The 26,404-nt window shown below is 34.3% G+C and overlaps 1 protein-coding gene across 3 annotated transcripts in view; it reads right to left on the bottom strand.

Moving 5' to 3' along the window:
* Window positions 1-20,772, bottom strand: part of LOC110372193 (uncharacterized) — a 31,643-nt gene extending 10,871 nt beyond the window's left edge. For all 3 annotated transcript variants that reach the window (XM_064038679.1, XM_064038680.1, XM_064038681.1), the window contains exon 1: window positions 20,658-20,772. In XM_064038679.1, coding sequence (XP_063894749.1) covers window positions 20,658-20,709 — 52 coding nt within the window. In that variant the 5' untranslated portion in view covers window positions 20,710-20,772. The remainder of the gene's footprint in view (window positions 1-20,657) is intronic.
* Window positions 20,773-26,404: the final 5,632 nt, after the last annotated feature.

Genomic DNA, 26,404 nt, shown 5'->3' with positions numbered 1-26,404 from the left:
AACGTTACCTAAATAAGTAAATAAATAAAGATGGGACGTCAAATTATAATAAGTCGAGTTATCCTTGTCGAACACAGGCAAGAGAATCAAGTGAAGCCTTTCTGAAATTCAATCAAGAATATCACGAACTTTGTTCAGGAAACGATTGGACAGCTTTATTTTCGGTTTATTTATTCTTTTTCTTTATACCTATTGCTATTTTTGTGTTTATAAAATAAAAAACCCGTCTGAAAAAAACTTTATATAAGAATTTATGATTAATACACCACTGTTTCTCAATTTAACAGATATTTATTTGGAGTGAATTGGCTATAAATAAAAATAAGTAGTAGAATAAAATGCTTTAGATTGCTTTGACATTTGCTTAGCTCTTATTAACTTGATTAAACGTGGAAATGTCAAAAACAATAGTGGTCGTGTCGTATATAGTTGTATGACGACCTCGATGGCGCAGTGGTCACCATGCCGGACTGCCGAACCTGAGGTCCCGGGTCGATTCCCGGCTCAGTCGACATTTGTGTGATGAGCATGCTTGTTAGCCGTGGTCTGGGTGTTACAATTCTTCTTCTTAATCGGACACTCTTGGCAGAGTGGTCGTGATCATGGATTGTCTCTGGTGGCTGCCCTTGCGATTTCTCTCCACTTTTCCCTGCTGGTGGCGTTCCGTGCGCACTCCACAATTGAGCTTGATGTTACAGATTTTATGAGGTCTGTCCATCTGGTTGGCGATCGTCCACGAAGACGCTGTCCTTCTATTCTCCCTTGCACAACTAATCGTTCCATTGAGTCTTCATTGCGGATGATATGGCCAAACATTTTAAGGGTGTTACAATATGTATTTATAAATATGTATATATGTAGCTATATGTAGTTTATCAGTTGTGTTAGCACCCATAACACAAGTTAATTAATAACTTACCATGGGACTAACCGACCGTGTGTGAAAAGGTGTCCCAACATTATAAAAAAAAAATAGTTCTATCAACTTTCATTAACTTATATATCATTGTTATTATTGTCACCGTTAAACTTTTAATGTAAGTATATAAACTGAAAAACCTACACTTTAAGTGTAATCCCTTCTCTGTAAAATTGGGAGGGAACTTTTGTAGCTTTCGGAAATTAGAATACAGAAGATTTACGTTAATATGTCAATGTAAATATAATTGTAAAATACTGGTTCTGTAAATATCTATGTAAATAAATTTACGTAAAACGTTGAAATAAATGAACACATTTATACAAACTTAACCCTTTCAGCCTGACCGGTAAGAAAAACCGGCAGTTAGTAGAAACTGACTCTTACGAAAGTTTGTTTAATGAAAGCCGCCTATAAGTTATAATTACCGCAGCCGAAGTTGGCATATCATGTTTTCTTTCTTTAATGATCGGCGTACACTACGGGGTACCAATACAGGTACCTACCTAGACTCGAAAACTTCATTAAAGTTTTAATTATTGCTAGACGATACACTTCATGTTTTCACTTTTGTGAATGCATTAAAAATTGAATATCTAGGGGATATACGTTAATCTGCGAGTGCTTTAAAAAAATGTTCCAACTTTTCGTGGGTTTCGTAAATCCTACCGACACAGAGGCCAATTAAACCGATTGACAGTTTTAAAACTAAACGCAAAAGCAAAAAAGGTTACTTCAATTTGGTAAACTCTGTCATTAAAATGATTAATCATAATAACAGTCACACGTGTCAGGTCATTACCCCCGCTTTCCTAATTGGCGTGACACTATGAAATAAGTTCCACGGACGCATTGACACCTACCTCTCTCTAGAGACGAGTAAAAACGGTCAGTCGCATCAAGATTCCTTCTAATTTGTACCTAAAAGCTTTCTGTCCTTTGGGAAATAATACAAAACACTGATATAGGTATATTGTTACGAATTTCAGTTGGAGCTTTTGGTTTCTAGGCCATTAAATGGTAATCTTTTAGAGGTGTGAGGTAATCGCTATGTGTTATTACACGTCATTAACAAAGTAATTAATAAATATGATTAAAAAATATTTAGGGACTTAATGGATTGACAGCAGTAGTATTACTAACACTAATTATTCATTTTTCGTATTGTCAGTTAACACACGGAATATGGCGGCACGCCATCATATATGTTTTAGTCTCAAACTAAACTATGTACTTCTGAACGCAAATAAGTTGCAGCAAACGCTTTTTTAGAGCCAATAAAACTTATTTAGCTGATACCGATAACATTAAGTACTAAAATCCCATTTGGAACACAAAAAACACTGGCCTACAAATTATACCAAGCGTAAACAAGCGTCCATCGATTACGTGATCAATTCTGTGTAATTGTCCTCGAATGTACACAACGATTAATTTTATATGTCGGGAATATGATTTCGGTAATTGTTCCTAAGTTGTCATTTCTCTTAATTATGAAATAATTACTCATAATTTTCATGTTTACTAAGACAATAATGTCGTAACCATAATTACAAAGATTTTTCATTAGCTGGTTGTAAATGATTTCAGACAGGTCTTGATAGTTATATTAGAGGTTTATAAGGAAATTGAAATTGCCTTTTGACTCAGCTGTTCCAGTAAGTGTGTAAAGAAGATGATTGTTTTCATTATTATAAAAGTTTTATTGGAAGTTATGCCTAAGATTTACGATAAACTAATCTAAACAATAATACACTTCCAAGTTTCGTGGATTAGGTTGATCAAATATAAATATTCCGTTTTAAATTACTGTTGGTTTTGACGAAGAAGATTCGTAGACTTTGCAAATTGCCTGCCTACGTCGTTTTGACTTTATTATAGCAATGACAAAGATATCAAAGAACTCACTATTTCTCTCGAATCAGTTACCTGTCTTATGAAAATTGGGTCGGATACCTAATACAAAACATTTCAATATTATGTTTCAATGTATTAAAATATAAAATATTCCAGAAATAACTACCTCGGTTCTTCTTTTCTCTCAAAAAATTCCGTTCGAATATCCAACCTCAAACTCTTTGGAATCTTTTCAAACACAAGCTATAAAATAAATATTTGCACTTGCTGTTGGGGTGCTTGTTAAGCCATTGATTAACAACAAGAAAAGCAAGACTATCAGATATCGTATGTCCAATGTATAAAAACAAAAAAGTGCAGTTTCCGAGTTCACAACGCGCAGAAGTTTTTTATCGTATTGCCACGTGGACTGATGGAAGATTGATGGTGTCCCATGGTATTTATCTTATGTCTGTACTATTGTGTGTATTTGTGTTACTAGTTCGTGGACAGTTGTAAAAAGAGGAGCGTTTTCTGTGATGCTAGAAATTGTAAGAATAGTGTGGTTTCATATGATGATGGAATGTTAGGTGTTTTTATAATAAGCGTTAGCCGTAGTAATTAATATGCCGTGACAGTCAGTATTTCGTGTAGGTAATTAATAATTACACAAGTGATCAAAGGTTCTTAATTTTGCCAGAGGTCAAGGCACCAAGAAAGAATGTGGCTCAATTATTCCTAATTCTCCCATGTTTCTTCCCTGCATTTATCCGAAATGAACTGTTATTGACACTTGTAAGAGGAAAACATTATTGGTATTTCACAAACAATATATTATTAAGCACCTACACACATTTCTATGTAAGTATTTATTTTCAAGAAAGACAAGATAATCACAGCGAGTTTGCAGACATAATTTCGTCAATATCGTAAATATTGACTGAAGGGAAAGGTTATAGCAGTATTAATAGTAGCTCGTTGATGAGATGACAACCTGTCAGTACAGGGCTAAGGACACAGTTTTATCGACCTTTAACCCTCCGCCCACAGTTTTGTTTATACCTGGTCGTCAAATTGTGGCTTGTTTGACAAGCAAGGTGTTAAAAACTAATGAAAGTCCCTATCTGTCGAATGTATCTACACATTTGTACGTGTAATTAGAATAACGTAACCGAGATCTGAAACTAGGCCTGATTTGTGGCTGTTGTTGTAAGATGGGATGTACTGATAGAATATTCTGAAAGTCTAATTAATTACGAATTTTAGACCTAAAATGAATGTAAGTGCCCTAGACTTTAATTTCAACTTTTTAAATTAAAAGTTCTTTTTCAAAACATTGGTTTAAGTGTAATGAAATTATAGTTATTTGTCTGCAAACATATAACCACAAAAAGAGGCTTTTAAAATGGCTTTTCCATTTCTATAATGAAAATATTAGTTTAACAGCTTGAACTACTTTTGTGACCACCAAAAATACTTTGAAAAGATAAATTAGAAATGTTTAAATATTTTCTATTGGCACATGAAATAACTTTTATTCATAGTTCAAATGCAAATAAGAATGAATAATAGGTACAAATCTACTTGGTTAGGTATATCAAAATCTCAAAATACAGAAGAGATATAGACGCCTACATTTTCCGTACACACTTTGCTAGCATCAGTTAGAATGGCTGAATATTCATTTGGCCTAGAGCTAGCTTCAGATATTCATGATGTTCACGTAGGACACAGCATCAAGTATTCCATGATGACGTAGATTTTCTGACGAAGAAATACACTACTCATTTTCATCACGAAAAGTAACAGCTTTTATGACTATTGATAGGCTACCTAGCTGACCGTGCGTAGTACCTACATAGGTAGGTAGGTGATGTGTAACAATTCTAGGGAAAATCTGCAAATAAAAACCATTAATATATAAACAATTACCCGAACAGAGACAAACACAATGGACGACAGTTTCCTAAAAGGGTTGATATTTTTTCGTCGAAAACCCGTCTAACTTTTTGGAATATTAATAAAGAAAAAATCCTGAATAAAATATGCCTGTGAAATAGATCCCCTCATTATAAATGAAAGAGGGTAATTTCTAGACCCGTGTCAAACGCTAACGGATGACAAAAAGATATCGATAGAATGCTTTATCGATATACTGTTGACAAGTTACACGGAGCCCTTCTCTTGAATGATTCGACGGCATCCGGTGACGATATGAATCTATCGTACCGAGGTAAAAAGAGACTGATTAAATTACGATATAGAAAGGCTATGTATTGTTCGGAAAGGTTGACCTTTTGCAACCTGGATGTTAAGGGTAAACCTGGTGTAAGGGATAGGGATAATTTTGATGGGAATTATTAGGACCTCAGTCCCATTGTGCAAATATAATAATATACTGATATTGCTACAAAAGAAGAATGGACATATTGGACATATTTCAACAAAGTCTTCCACGAAACGAAATAAATATCATTCAGCATAGAACATACAACTATAAAAACTGAACTGGACTCATGATATTGTGTAACATGGAATGTAATACAAATAGTTCAGGTTTCCCTGCAATCCGTACAAAGTTGTTGGTAAAGGAGCCCCGTCATTATGCAGTGGGTTGGCAGTACCCTGATGTGGCGTAGTAACTCCGAGATTAATATCCAGATCATATAGTTTGTGACTATTTACGAGTTTATAGGTATTGCTGTGCTTTTGAATTCAATAGTCACTTACTTTAGAATATGTCAGTATCAAACATTTATGTGGGAATGCCATGACTTTGTGAAGATGAGCTCGTAAAACAGCCGCAAGGTTCAATCGATCATAAGGTTAAGCAATGTTTGGTGCGTTCGGCTTTAGATACAAAATTTGGTACTTTCGTTCCAATTAGTTACAAAAGTGTAATGATAAGATAGGTAGATATTTCTTATAGGTATGTAACTCGCTTCTTAAAGGTGTGCGTGGTGGAAACCCGCAACAATTCTTATAGCAGTTTCCCAGGATTTCATATTCATCCTTGGGGAAATACTCCAGGTGGTTCCCTAGGTTTCAATCTACGCCCGTGATAAATTTTATATATAATTAGAGGTTTGTGTGGCCCGGAATTTGTTGACCATGATAGGATAGTGAGTACTAACTTTTTCCGCTCGATTTTAATTAAAAGCGAAAGGACGTCCCGATTGTGGAATCAATTGTTTACCCTAAACTTGTCTACGTACACAAGGAACTTACATAAGTAATTAGACTGGTATTACGGGTTGACAAAAACAATTGAATACGAAACATATAGGTATTATTGAGTCCAGAAAAGTAGAATTTAAAACCAGACAAATGCGAGTCTCGCCCACCGAGGGTTCTGAAAATATCAAAATTCATGAATGTAAATAAATGCTCATCAAATTGTCTTCGTAAACTATTGTAAAAAATAACTTGTTTTTATTTTAATTCTGGGTCATGAAACCTATCTATATCCTATAAGAGTTCCATTTTCCGTTCCAAGTAACCCTAAAATAAAAATAAAATGACCCCATTTGTGAAATAAATGTCAAGTTTATTTTTACTTAATGTCGACATTTCGATAATTGCATCAAATGGAACTTCTCATTAATGAATTGAACCTCGTAGCCTTAAGTTATTCTCTCAGAATTCTACTTCACAGGTGATTTAATTTGCTATCCTATCAAAAGTGTAAAGAGAATTTTGAGAATATCTTACTCACACCGTTGGAAATGGCAATCCTTATTATTACCTGATCACCAAGGGAAATCGGGAAAAAGTTTAAGGAATTTCCACATATCATAAAGGTACCTGTGTAGATTAAGAATTATATCTTGTGGAGTTTCGAAGTGTATTTCTCATCACAATTTAGGAGTTGCTGTCTACCTATCAGTATGTAAAACACAATTTTCTCTTTAGGTATATAACAAATAATTCTGCTAAGTAACATAACTTTGAATAGGATCAACAACCCACATTTACAAGGAACGGAATAAACAGTTTCATATTTATACATGAACTTCAATGTCGTTCCTTCGCTATAACGCATGGTGCAAGCTTATCAATTAGTATAACACAGCCTGCTAAGAGCACCTTTGTACATAATACGCTTAACGTCGTAAGCAGATCCGTATTGATCTACTGAGTGCTTTTCTATCGCGGTCCCGATGCATCCTTTAATAGCTTTTATGAAGGATTCTATCGCAAGGCTATCGCTAATGAGTTGTACGCAGTCTCTTACAATGAGTCATTATATAAATATGTTGAGGTTGGCTTCCAGTCTAACTAAATGCACTCTTACAATAAATATTAAATCATGTGTAGTCCCAAACTTTCTGTTTTTTTATTGACTGTCATTAGCCTTACTTTCAGTAAATAATTCGTGAGGGTTTCAGTTTGACATACCTACGTATGTAGGTGACCCATCTTCAATTTGATTACAGGCAAGGACAGCGTAACATTAAACGATCTTTTTATGTATTTGAGTTTTTAATGTTCCTCGTGTTTAAATCCTAAAGCACATGAAATAAAATCGTCAAGGAAGCGAAATTCTAACGGACATTATGGAGTATAATCGTATATTTAAATACACCTTTAAACCAACTTGACACCTTTTGGCGCTCAAACGGCTAACATGATGAGGCTTTATAGAAAATAATGGCGCAGATTATGTCATAAAGGCAATCTCCTAAAACGAGATTATCTAGTTTCCTTATATTGGCAATTTAGGCACGTGTTAGCAGTTTGGTGCTTGATACTTCCTTGACGAACATACCTATAGTAATTTATCAATTAAAAACTACTTAGTGGCAAAAGTGCAAAATTACAAAGCATGCGGGTGGGCTTTTCTACGCTATGCTACAGGATAAAAAATAAAACAGATACTTGTATCCAGCAATTTATCCTAATTACTGAGGAAACCTCTTGACGGAGATAGATAAAATCCTGTCATCCTATTTTCAATCTGCTCCCATATCAACTGGAGTTGCCATCAGACGATATCAGATTGCTAGACAGACCGACAGAGTTGCGAGTTACAATATAAGCGAGGATCTACAAAATTAAAAAGCTATAATAATAGCAAACATTGTGGTAGATAATGCAAGATAATAAAAAGCTTTAGTATCGCTTATTAACAATAACCTAACCGCGGGAGTCTAGCTATTGATGTAATAAAACTACATTATGAACTGTTAAAAACTTGCACCGTTTCAACATAGCTTACCTAATCCTCAGTACGTTGCATCTTCTTCTTACTAAACATAATATTTCTCAGAATTATTTAAATAGAGTCTTAGTTTGTATCTCAAGTAATTTTAATTATAATAAAACATTCACCTGAATGTAGTCCAATTCAAATTTAATTGTGGCTCTTGAGTAAGCTTCGAGCAATGTAGTTCTAGGTATGTACCTAAGAAGAAAATATTATTTCGGCTTAAATTTTATTACGTACCCTAGGCATATACACAAGTTACTACCTAGTAGTATTACAAGGAATATTTTAGGCAGTTTGAGCTATCTTACACGCCATTATATTTTAGAAACGAAACTCCGAACCAAATAAATCAACAACAGAGGATTAATTAATCGAGTAACTATAATTGAAAATGAACTGGAAATGGATTCTTGAAACAGTGTTATTCTATAATAAAATCTTGTTTTGCTAGTTCAGGTAAACTATTCCTAACAAACTCTTTTGCAACTGTAATTTCAGCAAATTAACTCTCTTCAACGAAGGCTTTATCCTTATCAAGAAATAACAACAATTTAGAAAAATCAAGTGCCTTTGATGTTCTGTAAGTAATGATACCTACATAACTACCTATCTTGTTTGTAGTTTGTCTTTAGATGACCATATACTTTCTTATACATATGTTTATGTATACATGTAGAATGTATTTTCAGTATCGTCCCATCATGACCTGGTATCGAAAATTAATAGATAGCTTCATAAGGAACTGAAAACTCCGCTTGGTACTCAACGACAGGTACCGGATTTGCCGAGCATGAAAGCCCAGATTAGACTTTTTATTTTGCTTATTTAGAACAGCTGCAGGCCAATTACACTAGGACTTATTATGTATTTATTTTCGCAATAGAAATGCTGTCTAGTTTGGTATTTGGATTCATTCCCAGTGGAGGCATCATACTACGGAAACATAACTAACAAAATAGATTTATTAATAGTAAGATGCCCTCGGTACACCATATGCGTTACTCTTGGGAAACAGCGGTGATGGATGATGAGGAAGGAAGTTACCTTGGAAATATCCACGCATTATACAATAATTAGTCTACCAATAGTTAAGTATTTTGATAACAAAGGGAAACTGCGCAAGTACTTAGATGAAAAAGTAAGTATAACTTATACGTGGTGGGGAAATTCCGTTTCAAACTACTATCACATTCCTGATATTATACAGAAAGTCGATAAATCTAAAACCGTTTTGCCTCAAACCACAGCACGGTCCGTATATTTCAGCAATCACTTGATAAAAACAATAAAACCCCGTATCTCCTCTAATGCAAATAAACCGTCCTTTCTAAACGAAGAAAAAAAAGCGCTTTCAGCCCTTTACGATATTCTGCTGAATTTTTAACAGCGACAATTTGCCCACAATTATTTTAATCGGCTACTTGTGGCCTTGTGGCGGGGTTACCACCATTAAACGAATTACATTAATACCTCCATATTGTTTTAAGAGATTTTTAGACTCGCAACCCTTTTTGAGGTTGTTTGCGCGATTTGTTTTGGATTGTTGAATCTTCTTTAATGTAATATGGCCCACCATTTGTGAATGGGGGTTCTAATTTTCTCAGAAAGTATATTAAGCTCTACCCACCTATCAATACTGAAAAGTATAAAAAAATAAAAATTAAACAAAGTAGAACTTGATATTCGAATCATATCTACCGTTTATGGCTTCAATAAACAAACGGGGCGAAATTCTTAAACTTCGCGTTAATTGTTTTGAGAAAAATAAAAGTCAACAAAAGTTAAAGTGATTAACTTTCTGAAAAACAATATTTAAAATTGCAATGACACTGAAAGTCAGACGACTGATTATATGCTCACGGCTAATCAGTTTTCCATCAAAATATAACTGAATTATAACTTGCACGACAACTAACAACGGCGCGTGATGGATCTTTTAAGTACGTAAATTTGTATTTTTATTTAATCGACGACACAATAAAGATTATTCAGATTGGGGATGTAAGTACCTAATTGATTCTCGGAAAATTATTATCTTCTCAATATCGCAATCTGTGGGTGTACGAAAGTATATTCTACGAAACAATCTGTAGTGGGAAGTAGTTCGAAAGACATGTCAGAAAAAATACAATACATATATGCACATTAATTAATATTTACTAGAAAATTAAAGGTCTACAAGAAATAATAAATTTAATTTACCAATTTTACACACCTTGATTAGGGTGTCCCAAAAAAATCAAAATCATTTTTTTTTAACGCATACCCTCCTATTTTTTTCCTTTTGGTCCAAAACTATTATAAATAAAATTTTATGATGGTAGGACCACGGTAACCCGTGCCGACTTACATTTGAATGTATGTCATACTTGTTCTCTAAGACTAACGCGATCTAACTCGTGGATGTGCTTGTGATTTCTTGTTATTTAGTGATCGAATCATTGTTTTCAAACAGCCAACATGTCAGTAGACTTACGCAGTTATAAAAAGGGTATATTTTTAATTAGGGGACCTAAAGCATCAAATGACGGCCTCAAAACTTCCGCCTAATGGACAAGTTCTGGCAGTTTCATTGTACAACTAGCGACCCGCTCCGGCTTCGCACGGAATAACAGTATTTCTCCACTATTTAATGTTTGTTATTATACATGTAAACCTTCCCCTTTAATCACTCTATCTATTAGAGAAAACCGCATGAAAATCGGTTGCGTAGTTTTGAAGAATTAGGTAAGCTTACAACGGGACACGGGGACAGAAAAAGCGACTTTGTTGTATAGGTACTATGTAGTGATATTCGGGAAATTAATTTAATTGTGAATGAAAACGTAAATCTTACTATTCGCGAATGCATTATCTACTGGGAAAAGGCGCGTATTCCAACTAAATCTTTGCCTAATTGTGTGACGAAACTCGTCACCTTGTATCAAGTTTGGAGGGACAAAAGACACAAGACGTTTTTAAGCAACGCCATCACGACTTTTTCAGCAACTTAGATATGTAATTTGTTTGATTTTGATTAATAAGAATAAATCATCATGTCCCGAGCCTTTTCCCAACTATGTTGGGGTCGGCTTCCAGTCTTGCCGGATTCAGCTGAGTACTAGAGTTTTACAAGGAGCGACTGCCTATCTGACTTCTCAACCCAGTTACCCAGCAACCCAATACCCCTTTGATAAGACTAGTGTCCGACTTATTGGCTTCCGACTACCCGAAAGGACTGTCCAAGATGTTAAATGACAGCCAGGAGAGCAGCCGGCCTACAGTGAGCGCGAGTTACAGAAAGCACGCGCCTCAGAGGAGCAAAGAGGAAATAACTCTTGAAAAACGATTGGATGTATCGTTTTTCAGGGGTTATTTTGTCTTTGTTTTTTTTTTTCAAAAGAAGATCTTTACGGTACGTTGTATGACAAAATCACCTCTAACTTCATTTCAGTAAAAAGCGAGTTCTTTGATCGATCGCCTTAAAATTAATGACAGTTTTCAACATGATTATGTCCTACCTTCTAGTCAAATAATGCTTCGCATCAAGAAGCCAAAGTTTCAGCACTGAGAGTTAGTGAACGATGTGGCCGAAAGATCGGTGAAGTTCATGCAAGACTTTTATTGATTAATCACAGTAGATGAGGAACAAAAACAATTATTGTTAGGTACCGTCCTAGAACATCGGAAAATTTATCCGGACTGTAAAAAAAAACTACTTTAAAATGAAAATTTTAACAATAATATTATTTTTCAATGTATATGAGAAGATAAAACATTATTTGGATGTATTCAAGGTTTATTTTTAGTAATAATAATTAAGATCTAAATTTCTCCATAGTAAGTCAGTACAAATTTTCATGTGAAACTTTGGCATTAAGTCGGCACGGGTTACCACTGTCTGATCGAGATAATATTTATCATAGGTGATAATGAGGTCAAACCGAAAAAAATTAGAGGGTATGCGTATTTGAATTCGGGAAAAAAAAATCCCCCTTATGTCTTGGGACACCCTAACCTTGATGATCTCTGGCATTTTTGCGAAAACTGGGACACAACATTTCATTTCAGCTTTCGGTCTATTAACAAGGACCCAGAACTCCCGTAGTTCCGGGAACCTGGTAGGCATAAAGAAGAGAGATACAGAAAACTAAATGAACAATTTCGAAACTGCATACCAGTACTAGTCAGTTGCATTCATACGCTTTACAATTATTATTGTAAAGCCTTTTGTGGTTACCCAGAGTTTTGACAAAGGTAGCTTTGTGTCTAATAGGTCCCGAAAATGTTTGTTACAGTTTAATTTCTAAATGTTTTACCGCTCGTTCAAATGCATTCACTGGGTCACGTAATTCAGTGTTTAAAACTGTAGCCCTAATAATTACCTACCATGAACTGAAAATACTATAGGTAGAAGCCTGTTTTAATTTTTACTATTCAACTGATAAATTCAAATTCAAACATCTATAGACCAATGAATGAAATGGCTAAAATCTTAAGAAATCAAACGTCTCAATCTAATCTCACAATTGAGAGCATCTTAAAGCGTCGTAAGCCTCCGATCCGAAATCGAAGGATTTAATTGTCACTTCAGTAATACCGACTAAGAATAGTTTCATGAATAAGACTATGAGCTCAGTTTAGCCTCCAATAAGTTTGGGATTATAGAATTATGGTTATTTACATGCAAAAGCTTAAAATCTTAAGTTAACTTCAAAAGTAATATGGACCTTAGACACCATGCTTTTGGAAATGTGTGAAAAGGAGATCAGGTTATATTCCCTGAGGGTTAGGGAACCTTTAGACCTTTTCAAGGGTGCCGAAAACCTGGGATATTTAGTTAGGATGTCATGGAATAACAAGTCTCAAGTCACACTTCACTTAACTACTGAGAAATTACTGTTGGAAAAATAAATGTTTCTTCCCGAATTGGGACATTCCTAGAACCTCCACGACCATATAAATGATCAACCACTAAAGTACCTCCTACTTTAGTACAGAATTTGATACCTTGTCGAATTACCCTAAAATAGAACGGTTGTCCGGCTAATGTCTAATTTATAGATACCAGATTTACCAATTAATAAACCATGTATGTGGTTTTCCTGTGGTTTTCCATGATCGAGACGGGATTTACTTCACGTATGCAGAATACGTGAGTGTGTCCGTTTTTACCTGTGTATTATTAAATGGGACGTAGATACAGGCTATATTATTTATTATGTTTATTTAGTTTGGTGGTTTGTGACCATGTTACCTAATTGGTCAAGTAATGGTTAGTCAATTTTGAATGAAATTATATTCAATGAACGCCAAAATCAAAGGTAATGATGGCAGGCTGTAGGCGTATAATGCGTACGTAACTTGTGTGGAAGGCAAGCCGGCCATTAGGCAATTTTACGAGTGTATAGAGCAAGCTTATTCCCAGAAGTAGTACAATCTAATGAATGGTGTTGATTGCGGGGTAAAATTGGACGTAAATAATTAAAGACTAGAAGACCATTCTGCGTAGACTTACGTCACGGCATGGCGTAAAAAGGCAAGTAGAAAAATGAGATGCTATTTCGCACCATAGGATTAGTTTGCGCGACGTATTGCAAGAACTTGTGGTATTTTATCACACTTGTTGACTATGCAACGACGTGAAGGGGATATGTTATACCACAAAATAAATATTAGTACGAAAATGACGTAGAAAAAGTTTTGTCAACAAGAACAAAAAAAAATCTTGTGTATTTTCTTTATTGTCACTGCTTTATTGCACGTAAATATGCAAGATATACTGAAATGATTAACCTCGCATTGAATTTATGTAGATTATAGATAAGTATGCTGAAAACATTTTGTCGGAAAAGTTACAAATTGTACTAACAAGCAACGGGAAACTTCAGAATCAATAAGGCATGTTTATTATTTTCAGAAGATTTTACTTCGTTATATGTATAACATTACATTTCAATAAGCTCATGAGTGTTTTCTGTTATTCAATAAACTGTTACAATATGTGCAACATTAAAAATAGACTGCCTTCGGAAATCCGCGTGCGAATAGGTGTGTTCTAGTCATGTAGTATCCTCAAGTATGTAGGTCAATTAAGTACTTGAATACTTTCAATGTTTATTGATATTAAATGGAATAAGAAATATGTAGTAGTATGTATATTATACTAGAAGTGGATGTAAAATAGTATATTGGAACGACTGCATTATTGAAAGGAAATTGGATTATCTCAATGTATTTAAAATACCATTATTATGAACTTTTAAACGATATTATAGGCCAAAGAACGTAAGGAGTATAGTTTACCTAATAGTAGTTTTCTTGTTGCATTATCTTGGCTTTCTAAAACTTGTCACTTCTCTATTGTCTGCACAGATTGTTAATGATGGATGATTGAACTTTTATAAAGATAACGTTTTAGCTGCGTTAAAAGAAAAAAGTACCAAAAAGGTCGCGTCATGGTGTAATTTGAGAGAAAATATGGCGTCTCCAGCATTATAACGATGAGTAGGTGTTGGTGTTACAATAAATATGTTTGTTTTATAGCTGTCCAGTTCGTTTAGATTAGCGTGAACAAGAAAAGCGAGGACCATAGTTCTTGGTTATCAGAAAAAATGTAGGTCAAGTGTAATAAATAATTCTTATTACCTACACTCGTGTAAAGAGCGCTTTCACACTCGGTTTTTCCACGCGGCAACCCCATAGTGTGGCTATGGTAAAGGCGTTTTCGCGCGTATACGAGCGACAACAAACGATTTACAACTACCCGTACAAACTATGACACCTGAAAACACGAAGTATGTTTTTTTTTGTAATTGTTGTGTGTACGTTTCGCGCATAGAAAACAATGGCTTAGATTTGATTTTAAATGTTTTTAGAACATACGGTTTTATATTTGTTACAGCAACGCCACAGTGGAACATTTAACTATATTTTTGATACATCAATATGTGCATAAATTCTACGGCGAACAAACACATTAACATTCAATTGTTTTATTGGAATTGGAAGTGACGATATTTGTAGGCAAAGTTTTTTTTACTTTTGATGAAAATGTTACTTCTCTGATGTAGGTATTATATTAATTTATCGATATTTGGGTTGACAGACAAAATAAGGAAATATGCCAATGAATCCCCGAGGCGGGTTAAAAATTAAAGGCGGATTGGCTGAATTGGCATCCTCAGACGTACTCGGAAACAATCAAAAGGTCAGTTTTTCCTTTTACCCCGGTCGTCATAAAATATTTTCCCAAAAATAACAGAAACGGGAGTTCCATCTCTCTGCCCTTATTCTACCCACTTGAATTGGGTCAGAACTATTTTCAAAATATCCCGACTAAAAAATCTTTAAATAGATTAATATTAAGTCAACAAAATTCGTCTAAAGGTTGTACGATTTTTAAAAAAGATTTAACTTAGTAATTTGTTAATGCATTTTGAGAGAAAATTTAGATCTGTTTTCTCTCCACAGTGCAGCAGACAGGTTTATTTGGTGCATTAAGTACTGGGTTTTCTCATAGCTGAATATCTTTTGTAGTTTGTTAAATAGTAATGTTATAGCCGGGGCTATTAGCTTTTTATTCGTTTGCAGGTGCAATTTACAACACATAGAAGTCTGTAGTGTTGCCTGTTTATGGGCTCTGGAGGTCGTAAAACATTTGTTTTAATATCGCCGCAGATGTCAATATAATGGTTATAGTAAGATAGTTTTAGTGACGGAACAAATTACGAAATAGGCCACCAAGATATTTATATTTGCGTGGAAACGTTTTTGTGCAGAATGGACTTGTAAGGATTATTAAAAAAATCAGAAGCCTTTTTAAACTTGGCCACAAAACAACAATTTTTGGACGTCAACAACTGTAGATGAATTATTAAGGCTTATAAAATTAAATAATCACGGTAAGAAACTATTTCAGTTAGCGTTAAGTCTCGGTAATGATTGTCCCAAGTAATTAGGAAAGTGTTAAATCTTTGTCCGAACTTAAGATGCAACAAAAGTAAGTTACTTAAATAATACATTTAATTTATTTCGAAAAGTCGTGACATAAACGAAGTTAAAGGAAAGTTTTAGCAGCTTTCCGGAAAAAGAATATTGTATTGTTTTACAGAAATTATTAATTATTTTTTATCATGGATTTTCGTGCATTTTGGCAGAAAGTTTACCTTACATAAGAATAATATATAGGCTACTTTTCATTTATGCGGTTTTAGCAGTTCTTTCAGGACGCGGGTGAAACTGCGTGCGGAAGCTTTACATATAACTCACCTATTTGCCGACTTACTGAACAAATGAATCTCGTCTTACAAATAAAAATATTCCAGCTGTATTTTTATAGAAAAAGCAGTCTTAATAAAAATGTGAGAGGGCAAAATACAAGCGTATAGGATTGCAAGACGAAGTAAGAGGGTTCAATAATACTTTCTGGGATTTCACTAGACGACGGGATTTTAATATTATGTGCCCACGTATCTATAGTACGTATAATAAAGATGAATTTAATCTGCCTAGTAAGGAATACGGGGTCCGGTGACTGTGATTACAGTTTGGGTTATTATGAGATACAAAATAGGAAGCTTGATGAGTACATACTACCCAGAAAATGTAGGCCCGTTGTTCGGGTGTGTATCTAACCAATTATTTCATAGTTTCAGAACCGAACATCAAGTTTCGATATTGTAGCTGAAGTGATTTTTACAGTATTTCACTTATGCATATTTTTATTTCATCAAAATTGCTGTCTATATTTACAAATATGGAGGGGGAAAAATTATTGTTTTATATCATGGAAAGCTTTGTATTGAAACGATATTTTTATTTGATATCCCCCAAATCGGGTTGCCGGCTGTTATTTTACAATTTCCCCGATTCCGATCAGTATAAAAACGGGAATAAATTAATTCTCGTATAGCTTGGTACGTCAGCAAAGGGTTATTTGTCGTTATAAACATTCATTACGTTAAAACAGCGTACCTATGTTAAATAAAACATGAGTAGGTATGTGTTTCAGCCATTATTGTGCGCTCTTAAAACAGCTTACTTTTTAATTAGCCACCGCTAGTAAAATGACCTATTTTACTAAGTAACTCTTACAAATTGAGCGGAAACTTGTACTTATAGGTTTATGTATCATGATTCATTTTTAGATTATTTCTTGGAATTCGGTGAATAAGTCTCTTAGAACTGAATGGAATGAAAACCATACTGCTGAAAACAGCCCCATTATTCAGGCTATTTTGTAGTGTATGCAGTAATACGAGTAAGTAGGTATGTTCCTAGTTGACTTTAGATTCTATGAATGTATATTTTCAGTAATTAAAATTGGCGAATGTTTACTATTTCCACTACATTGTTCATGAGTAAGAAGGATTGTAATTATCTTAATTAGAACAACTGATCGAGTGGTGTTATAAAACTAACATGGTTATTGGACATACACATATATTTCTACTCCATTAATATTCGCATTTTTTACATATTTAAGCTGCATATATGCTAAAGATATCAGAAGCCCAGAGTGTCGTACTCGACGACAAAGCTGGAATGTTTTCATAAGCCTAGTAACTGCATCGGCACCTGTTATGCACTTCGATCGATGTGCCGATGAACGTCAAACATGTAGATACGATGACAGTAACAACATGATACGCCAAACAAGTCTCGTTCGTTAGGATTTCACCAACGAAAGTAAAAAGTATGATATAATACAGATTTGTGATTGAAATCACAGAACTGTATCTCAGTTTGGAGAGGAAAATAAACTTGGCAGTTTTAATGTCTATCAATTTTCCCTCTGAGAATCCGGTCACCAGTGGATGTAAATATTTTTGTAAGCTGGTATATTTTATATTTTATAGCTTTCAAGTGTAAGTAAAGTAATTGCATAAACTGTTATGCAGAGATGTAACGTGAATTTACTGTTCAACCCGGGAAGCAAACATAAGACATGACATCCTGGGTATAATTCACATTTTATGACAACTAGACCAAAGATTTAGCAGATAATGAGTACCTAATTAAGTTATTTTTGTACAAACCTAAAATAAAATGCTAAAAGTATTTCAAAGTTACATTAATCATAAGTTGTTCTAGCTTTAAGTAAATAAGTTAACAGGTGGTTAGGAACATTTGTTTTGCCTTCCATCCGATATTCGGGCATTATTTGGCAAAGTACCTATTAATTAGTTGATTGAACGTATTAATTGACACACAATCTAATTACAGACTCGACTTGATGGCAGTTTTGGATAAACACTGATCGGGTGTATGTGGTGTTAGGGGTGTACAAAGTACCTGTCTAATTTGAGGCTAGCGAACATGCTCAGTAATTAAAAGCTTAGGTGTCTTATGGTCACCACATGGCTTATGCCATGATTCAATCTGAGCACCGGTAGTTATTTCTATTGGCATAAATAATATAGTTTGTATTTCAAACAATCTAAGAGCGTATCACCCGGCAGGTACCTATAGACTTGTTTTTCAGCTTGAGTTAAATATAAAATTAAAATTCATAAACCCTTTAGTTATTCTTAGGCCAAAAAGAAAAACTCATATTTTCGTATACCAATTGATAACCATGAGACACACTTTCATCCCTTACAAGTGTTTGCAGGTCAGATTGTGTAAGTAACAGATCTTTACCCAATATGCGGATAGCACGTTCAAAATCCCACACACAAAACATTTATGTAAAAAGTATACACCGTGTGAATGGTCTAAAATAGTTGAAAGTTTCAATGTTATTATTTATAATTTCTCATTTACCTAATAGGCCTATGGAGCTAATTGTTTTATTCAATAGTAATAGTTCCTAACTTAATTTTTGACTCGTCAGAAGGGACGGATATAATTTGAAACCAATTTTTAAAATATGTTACCTAATTGAAAATGGTATGTGTAACACATGTACCCACTCTTAAATTATTCAGGAATAATGATTAACTTTTTTAAAAGTGAAGGGAAGTGGATTAAAAAGTCTAAAGCGCAGATTATTTGTGAGAAGAGATGACTCATGATTTTGAACATTAAAAAAAAAAGTAATGAATACATAGATTCGCCACTAAGTTTTTCTATAGTCTTGCCTTTCCTCTTTGAGAGCTTTTAGCTGTATACATTGACTACAGTTTCTATAGGAACTGTTTTGCAATATTTGAAACTAATGATCTACAGAGATTAGTTTGCAATCAATGGATGCAAAGTTGTGGAGCGTCTAACTTTAGAGTTCAACTTTAATTAAAATTGCGATTCGAATCTAGACTGAGCTAGTTCATTGTTAGACTTATGGCTTTACCACCTACGGATGAGAATTTGTTAAAATTATCTGCCAACAAATGTTGCAAATATGAATGAATTTTGGAGAACCTTTGTTGGAGACATGAATTACAACTGAAAAGTGATAAGAGCGCGTTGTTGTAATTTTACAGATTTAATAGGAAAACATATTTTTATTTTAGGTTTTATATAAAAAAATTACCAGCGGTGACAAAGTATCGTACTAGATAGCATAAAACAGTCAATGTTTCTACATATGACACAGTTGTAATGTTCAATATTCGATTACATCGTTCCATAAAAATTAAAATGGAAACTTAAAAATGGTGGGTAAAGTAGGGATTTCGCAGTTCCGGTGATTTACGTGGAGACCGTTAATTTTTAATACGGTTTTAGACAACCATCCTATAAACTTTATTAATAAATAGTATGTCCTGAGTTTTGCAAAGGATCGTTGTTTTCAGTACAATCAACGCGGATAATGATTTTAATTTCCTACAAACATAATTAGCAACATTTAAGCAGTATTTATGTCATAATTTACGTTATAACCATATTTATACATGAAATAGATTATTGTACTAATTATCAAGTTAATAAGGAAAACAATGTATTGTACAAATTATTCGTTTAACCGATTATTTCGAAATTAAATTAAAATTAAGTTCAGGACATTTTCTACAACATACTCTACCTCTCATTTATTTACTTTGAAACAGTACAAAACGTGATAGGTAAGCACCAAAAGTGGTTTATTAAATTCACAAAATAAACGAATACAAATAAGTGCCAACGTCAATTTCAATTTTATAAAACTTTTAAGCAAATTGGACGTCAGCGATCGTAACCATATCATAGTGAATTCCACAAGTTATCTATGCATTTCGGACGTACAAAGTACCCGAGAGGATCATTTTATGAAAACCGAGAAAAATTGTTCCAAGTTTTACATAGTAAAGTTTGCTATCGACGTAAGTTGATCCGGCAACAAAGTCTTTAAGTATATAAACTTTATGACTTACCAATCAGCTCCGTTCTTATTATAAACACACTTATAACAATATTAAAACAATTCGTAAACTATTAAAAATTTAAATTAAATAAGAAATACAACAGAAAAATGCAGAAGTAAAAAGAATCGATGCAACTTTTTAAACAAAAGAAAACTTTTTAAGAGCTTCCTTCTAAATTCAAAAAGATGTTCAGCCAGCAATATGTTCGTGGCCTGTTTCGAATCGATTATGAAATAAAAGTTCAAAAAAATCCATTGAAAATGGAATAGACGACATTGTTCAACTTTTTTTATGAAGATGAAAACTTTTTGGTACTTTTGTGTTGTAAGAAGAAGTTTAATTATTTTTAAAGCGAATAAAAGGTAAAGAAAAAGTTAGTTTTAATTGAAAATGTAACTAAAAGAGATAAATAACTTGTTGAACTAACCGGCCAGCAGCAAGGCAAGCACAGCGGTCGTGCAGGCTGCGGATGGTTTCATCGTTGCGTTACGAATGCCGAGCCGAGTTCGCGAGCGCGCCTTATAACTTTGGGGCAGAGCCGCCCTGATATAGCACGTAACTATACTACGGCATCTCACGTAGGTGTCTTACGTTTAGTTTTTGTGGAATCTGAGCTTACATTAATGTGACCTTTGGGGTCTAAAATTAAGAAACAAGTGAATAACAATTTTTTATCGAAGAAAGTTATTCTTGAATAGGTGTTATTGAAAAATGAGGGAGGCAATTGATTTGTAAGAAGATTTTGAAACCGTGATATAGGTGTAGGTCACTTTTACCTATATTTTACACATAGCAGACAATTACCTAGCTAGCATTAATACAATAAATTGATGTAAACTATACTTATCAATAGTTGTAAGGAATTATACATATAATTGTATGTAGGTATTGAGGTATTTGTTGAAAAGATTCTTTACCGATTTTGTTGTCTAATTTGCACATTTTGTAAAGGCTGTATCAAACAATTACATTTATTCTAGCTTTAAAAGTTATTCTACTATTGATAAAATACCTAATCTCTCTTTGTTTAACCAATTTTACATAAACTAAATAGAATGTTAGCTAGTACCTACATACAATTCAAACATAATTTAGTGGAGGAACATGAAATAGGAATATTGCAATAAACATGAGAAACAATGATCATTATGATCCAATTTTGTCAATGGTAAAAGTCCGTAAAGTTTTCCTCGTCTATTTATATTAACAGTGTTATTATATTGTGAATTCCAGTCTTATGTAACATACTCTGATACATATTTAGTCATAGGTATTTACTTAGTATAATAAATTATTCTTAAAATAAACAGAGGTTCAAATTGCACCAGTAGGTCCAGTGATAAGTACCTACCTACTTTCAAACAATATAGCAAACTCCTTTGCTTTATAGGTACTTAGGTAATACATAATATATAGGTATGTATACGTAGATTTTTGAGAGAATAGTCAGAGTATGTAGGATTGCTATCTCCTTGGTTTCAACTGCTTAGCTTAAGTAGTGGGTTTGGGTACCAGAAGAGGTACCTGACAATCGTATAATATATTTGTATAATACATAAGTAACCGTTATCTGTATGTATCTCCGTTACAAAAAATAACGTTGAAAATAATAAAAATGTCGAAACTGACATATGTGACTCATACTGTAATCAAAAATTTCAATGTCTATGAACGTAGAATTAATAATTACTTTTTATGATTTAAAACCATTTTAAAACCTATAGGTAACTGATAGGCAGACGTTTTCGATGTTTTCACAAATCCTTTTTGAATAGAACTTCGTACATGCAATGTAGATTTTCGGTCAAGGAAATAAGTGGTCGAATATTTTTCCAAATGTTATTGGAATACCGGGGCGGCAACCAAATATTTGTAGGTATTTCCTATTTTTCTTTTATGTTATTTTAATTTATGCCCTTACGTTTTTTCTTGTTATGAATTTCAAGAAATATATTTCATATTCTTATGTACATTTAACAAGACATTCTGTGTTAGCCAGAGTGTCGCTCCATTTATACACCACTGGTAAATGGATATATCTCTCTGGTTAGATTGGTGTCAAACCTTACTTAGTTCGGAAAAAGCTAAGCAAGGGATGATGTTTAAGCTGACATGAAAAAGCTTGTGCGCTTTGTAGGCTGCCGATTTTGGATACGTCACGATAAAGTCCCTAATCACTATCGAACAGCCCCGGATCTAGGGGGGGGGCAAGCCGGGGCCCATGCCCCGGGCGGCAATTTCAGGGGGCGACAAAATCAGGCGGCTGCCTGATTTTAAATCCTACATCACAGATTACCATAATAGTTACCTACAGAGCCGTCTTAACCTATGGTGCAGGGTGTGCGAATAACCCGGGCGCCCGCGCCGCGGGCCAGGGGCGCCGAAGCGAATTTGTGTTTAATTCCGCGTTAAATTTGAGAAATTCTCGACACAAACATTACTTTTATGTCCCAAAACTCAAAAATTTTCGCGCTCGCTTCGCTCGCGGTTTCTTCACTTAAATTTTTTGTCACATATACCTATATAGCTACTTTTAATGACCCAATACTCACAAAACTTCGCGCTCCCTTCGCTCGCGGCTTCTTCACTTCACAGTCGCCTTTTATTATATATGTTTAGACTTTTAGTGATCCAAAACTCAAAAATTTTCGGGCTTGCTTCACTTTACAGTTTTTTTTATTTTTCAACATTTTTTTAGTCTACCCTATCAAAAAGGTAGGGTCGTTTTTAAGTTCTTTTATTAATAAGAAAGTAACTTCCAGTTTCCATATGAGCTTTCTTATTTACTGTACTACTTTAAGTCCCAAAATTTTAATACACAGGCGCCAACACCAACAAAGAGTTATGTACGTTTGGGCTACATTTTAAGTAATTTTTGTTTTGAATTCTAAAATATAACAAAAAATTTCGCGCTCGCTTCGCTCGCGCAATCAGAAGCCATGTTTCCGTGTTTTTGCACTCACCAACCAGCAATACCTTATGTACGATTGGGCTACATTTTACCTAATTTTTGCTTTGACTCGTTAACTATAAAAAAAAAATTCGCGCTCGCTTCGCTCGCGCAACTGGTAACTACATGTGTGTCTGTTTTTCGTATGGGTTTGAATTGCAGTTGGAGGGCGCCGTAGAAATCTCGTCCAGGGCGCTGGTAGAGTTAAAACCGGCACTGATGATTTGGACACATTTTTTAAGTCCTTTACCTACCAAAAAAGTGACTTTCGTTGGTGAAAATAAATATAAGTAGGTAGGCAGGGCGGCATTTTTCAATTTTTGCCCCGCCTAAAAAAAATTGAAGATCCGGGGCTGCTATCGAAAAGCAACATGATTCATTCATTCATGGTTTGAAAATTCACGATAAATAATTATAATCCTACACATTGACCTACTAAATTCGTCACTTACCACATTACACAAAAACTGACCACTAATTAGTAAAAGTAGACAAACAAAGGCCAAAGGACCCATTTTACAGCTGAATACAACTGTAACCCTCTTATTTCGTGATAATTCTAATTTATTAAAAAGTATTGAACGGTGACGTCACAATTTACGTTGTTTACACGCCCAGTATTGGCGCGAAGAAAAACAAAACGCAACGACCTTTATTTATGAGTAATAATGGCGATTTGTCTCATCTCTAATAAATTACACGCATCGGTATCGAGTTTAATCGAAATGCAATATGTCCCCCCTCTATAATACCGAAGAAATTGATATTGGCAACATTTTTTCTGAATAAAATCTCATATTTATGGCGACTATCTATGGTTTTATTTGCATTTCGGAATTGATTAAAATGTTTAGCTACTAAGAATTTCTGTTGAAGTATTAAAATATTCGCCCGAGGTGATTAAAGGATTTCCACGCTTAAATCGAAATAACATTTAAGTAATTAATTTGCGAAAACCCCGTTGGGCATTTTCCTGCAAAAGTCAGATAACATATACACATACAGTTTGTGAACCAAGACGTATATTTTAATGTTCTCACTTGATTAGAGGGCACGATGAACCTTTGAGACAGTGGGTGTATATTACGTATCAAATAAACACAGTTAATACTAATAAATCAAGGTGTTTGAATTACCCTCCGATTCTAATATATTTGTGTATAGAAAGCCTACGTTGTAACCGAACTTTATTGAGCTAGATTAAGAAATATTCAAGTAACGTGACCGTCAAAGCACTGATTGTCATAGTAGGACCTTAGTTTAGTTGCCAGTGTTCGCCTTACAAAGTTAGTTGTCGAATCAGAGATGGAACTCCTTTGATGGAATTTCCGTAGACATCTCTCGTGTCTGTTAATATTACTGCATAGTTCTGCACCGTCCAAAGAATCCACAATGTGATTCAATTCTAGTAATAGTACACAGCAGGATTCAAAAGGAAACTGAACAACTAAAACGGATGAGCCATACTTATGTGTGTAACCTAGAGGTGTATAAAGATGCACATTGTGTCTATATGATTCTTTGACTTGACCAATGCCCAATAAGTACTGAGCGCTCACGACCTTACGTATACATGATACACATACAAGTAGGTACGTTTCACCCGCTTTCATGAAAAAATCGTATAGTTTTTCGCAGCGATGTACCCGTAGATAAATATCAAAAATTGTCGATTGACAAATGCTACCACGGAGGGTGCTATGACAAAGTACCAATATTTCAGTAGTCGAAGCATATTTTGTGTCATAGTTCAGGGAGTATATAGGTTACATTTAGGCTTCCCCGGAAGTGTAATATTGTGAATGCTTTACGGCTTGGAAAAAAGGAAGCATGACTGTGTAAGTGTGTGTGGGTGAGTTTGAAAGACAAGAAAAATATGATTCGATACGATGTATCAAATCTATGTGTGAATCAAATCTAGAGGTATACGCATTAACTAAACATATACTTACTCTCTTAATATGGCTTTCTGTAAAAAACTAATGTTAAAAATGAAATGCTTAATCAACTGAATCATTATTTAAGCAGGAGCTTTTTGTTTACTACATATTTACATAAAAAGTGCTAAGTAAGTACCTATCATGATTATTTATCTTTAGATAAGTGAGTGATGACGATCTTTAGATATTATCTAACTATATTTAATTGGCTATCTGTAACTAGCGCACCTACTTATAGCAGCATAATCACGTTTCATATAAGCATTTACATAATTGTATTTCCCAGTAATTTAAACACAATAATACTCCTATATATACACCGTCATCTACCTATAATTTCAATAATTTCCTTGTATTGCTATCTAGTTACCTAAGCATAATATGAGCCTACGGAACAGAATTCGAGAAATCTAGACAAACTAAGTTTGCACATGTTGGACAGTCCGACAGTTTGTAACCCAAACGTTATTTGCCCCAGTTGCATTGCCTATAGGTTCCTACATATTTGTACAGATGTACTAAGTTGATGTATCATACTCATGCATATAGTTATACCTACAGATATTATAATGAGGCAGAAGAATTGGTTCGTTTGATTTCATGATTTCTCTATAAAAAAATATCAAAATCATCTGAATTTTAGCTGAAAATCAGCTTTTTGAGCCGTCAGCTTTCTACACAGCGATACTCGCAATATGCCGTGACGTAAAAAGTTTGGCGTGAACTAAACCACATCATATTATTATTAGGTCTATAAAAACTATTGGTAATAATAAAATCAAGCGATCACTTGATTTGGAACACAAAACCTCAGGTAACTCTCCGGGACTTTTAAGGTCGGTACATATTTGATGGAAAATGCGTCGAACATATCGTAAATGTATGATTGACGCAATGACATCCGTCATTGCGTCTGAGTTGTAAATGATTGAATGTTTTATCGTATAAGTACTAGCCGTTTTCCCGCGGTTTCACCCGCGTCCCATGGTAGCTACTGCTGCACCGAGATAAAATATAGCCTATGTTACTCGCAGATAATATAGCTTTCTAATGGTGAAAGAATATTTAAAATCGGTCCAGTAGTTTTGAGTTTATCCATTACAACCAAACAAACAAACAAACAAAGTTTTCCTGTTTATAATATTAGTATAGATTTGTCTGTGCTGGGGTTTCCATCAGATATGAACCTTCCCTTACCCCACGCAAGAAACAGTTTGTAACAAACTTGGAGCTAATTGCTTTTCAATTGTTTTGTAACATTCCTATGGGAAATATTAACTGTGG

The sequence above is a fragment of the Helicoverpa armigera genome, chromosome 16 (genome assembly GCF_030705265.1).
Source record: "Helicoverpa armigera isolate CAAS_96S chromosome 16, ASM3070526v1, whole genome shotgun sequence".
Lineage (NCBI taxonomy): Eukaryota > Metazoa > Arthropoda > Insecta > Lepidoptera > Noctuidae > Helicoverpa > Helicoverpa armigera.
Note: the sequence above shows the minus strand (reverse complement) of the source record. Positions and strands in the feature narration are given on the sequence as shown.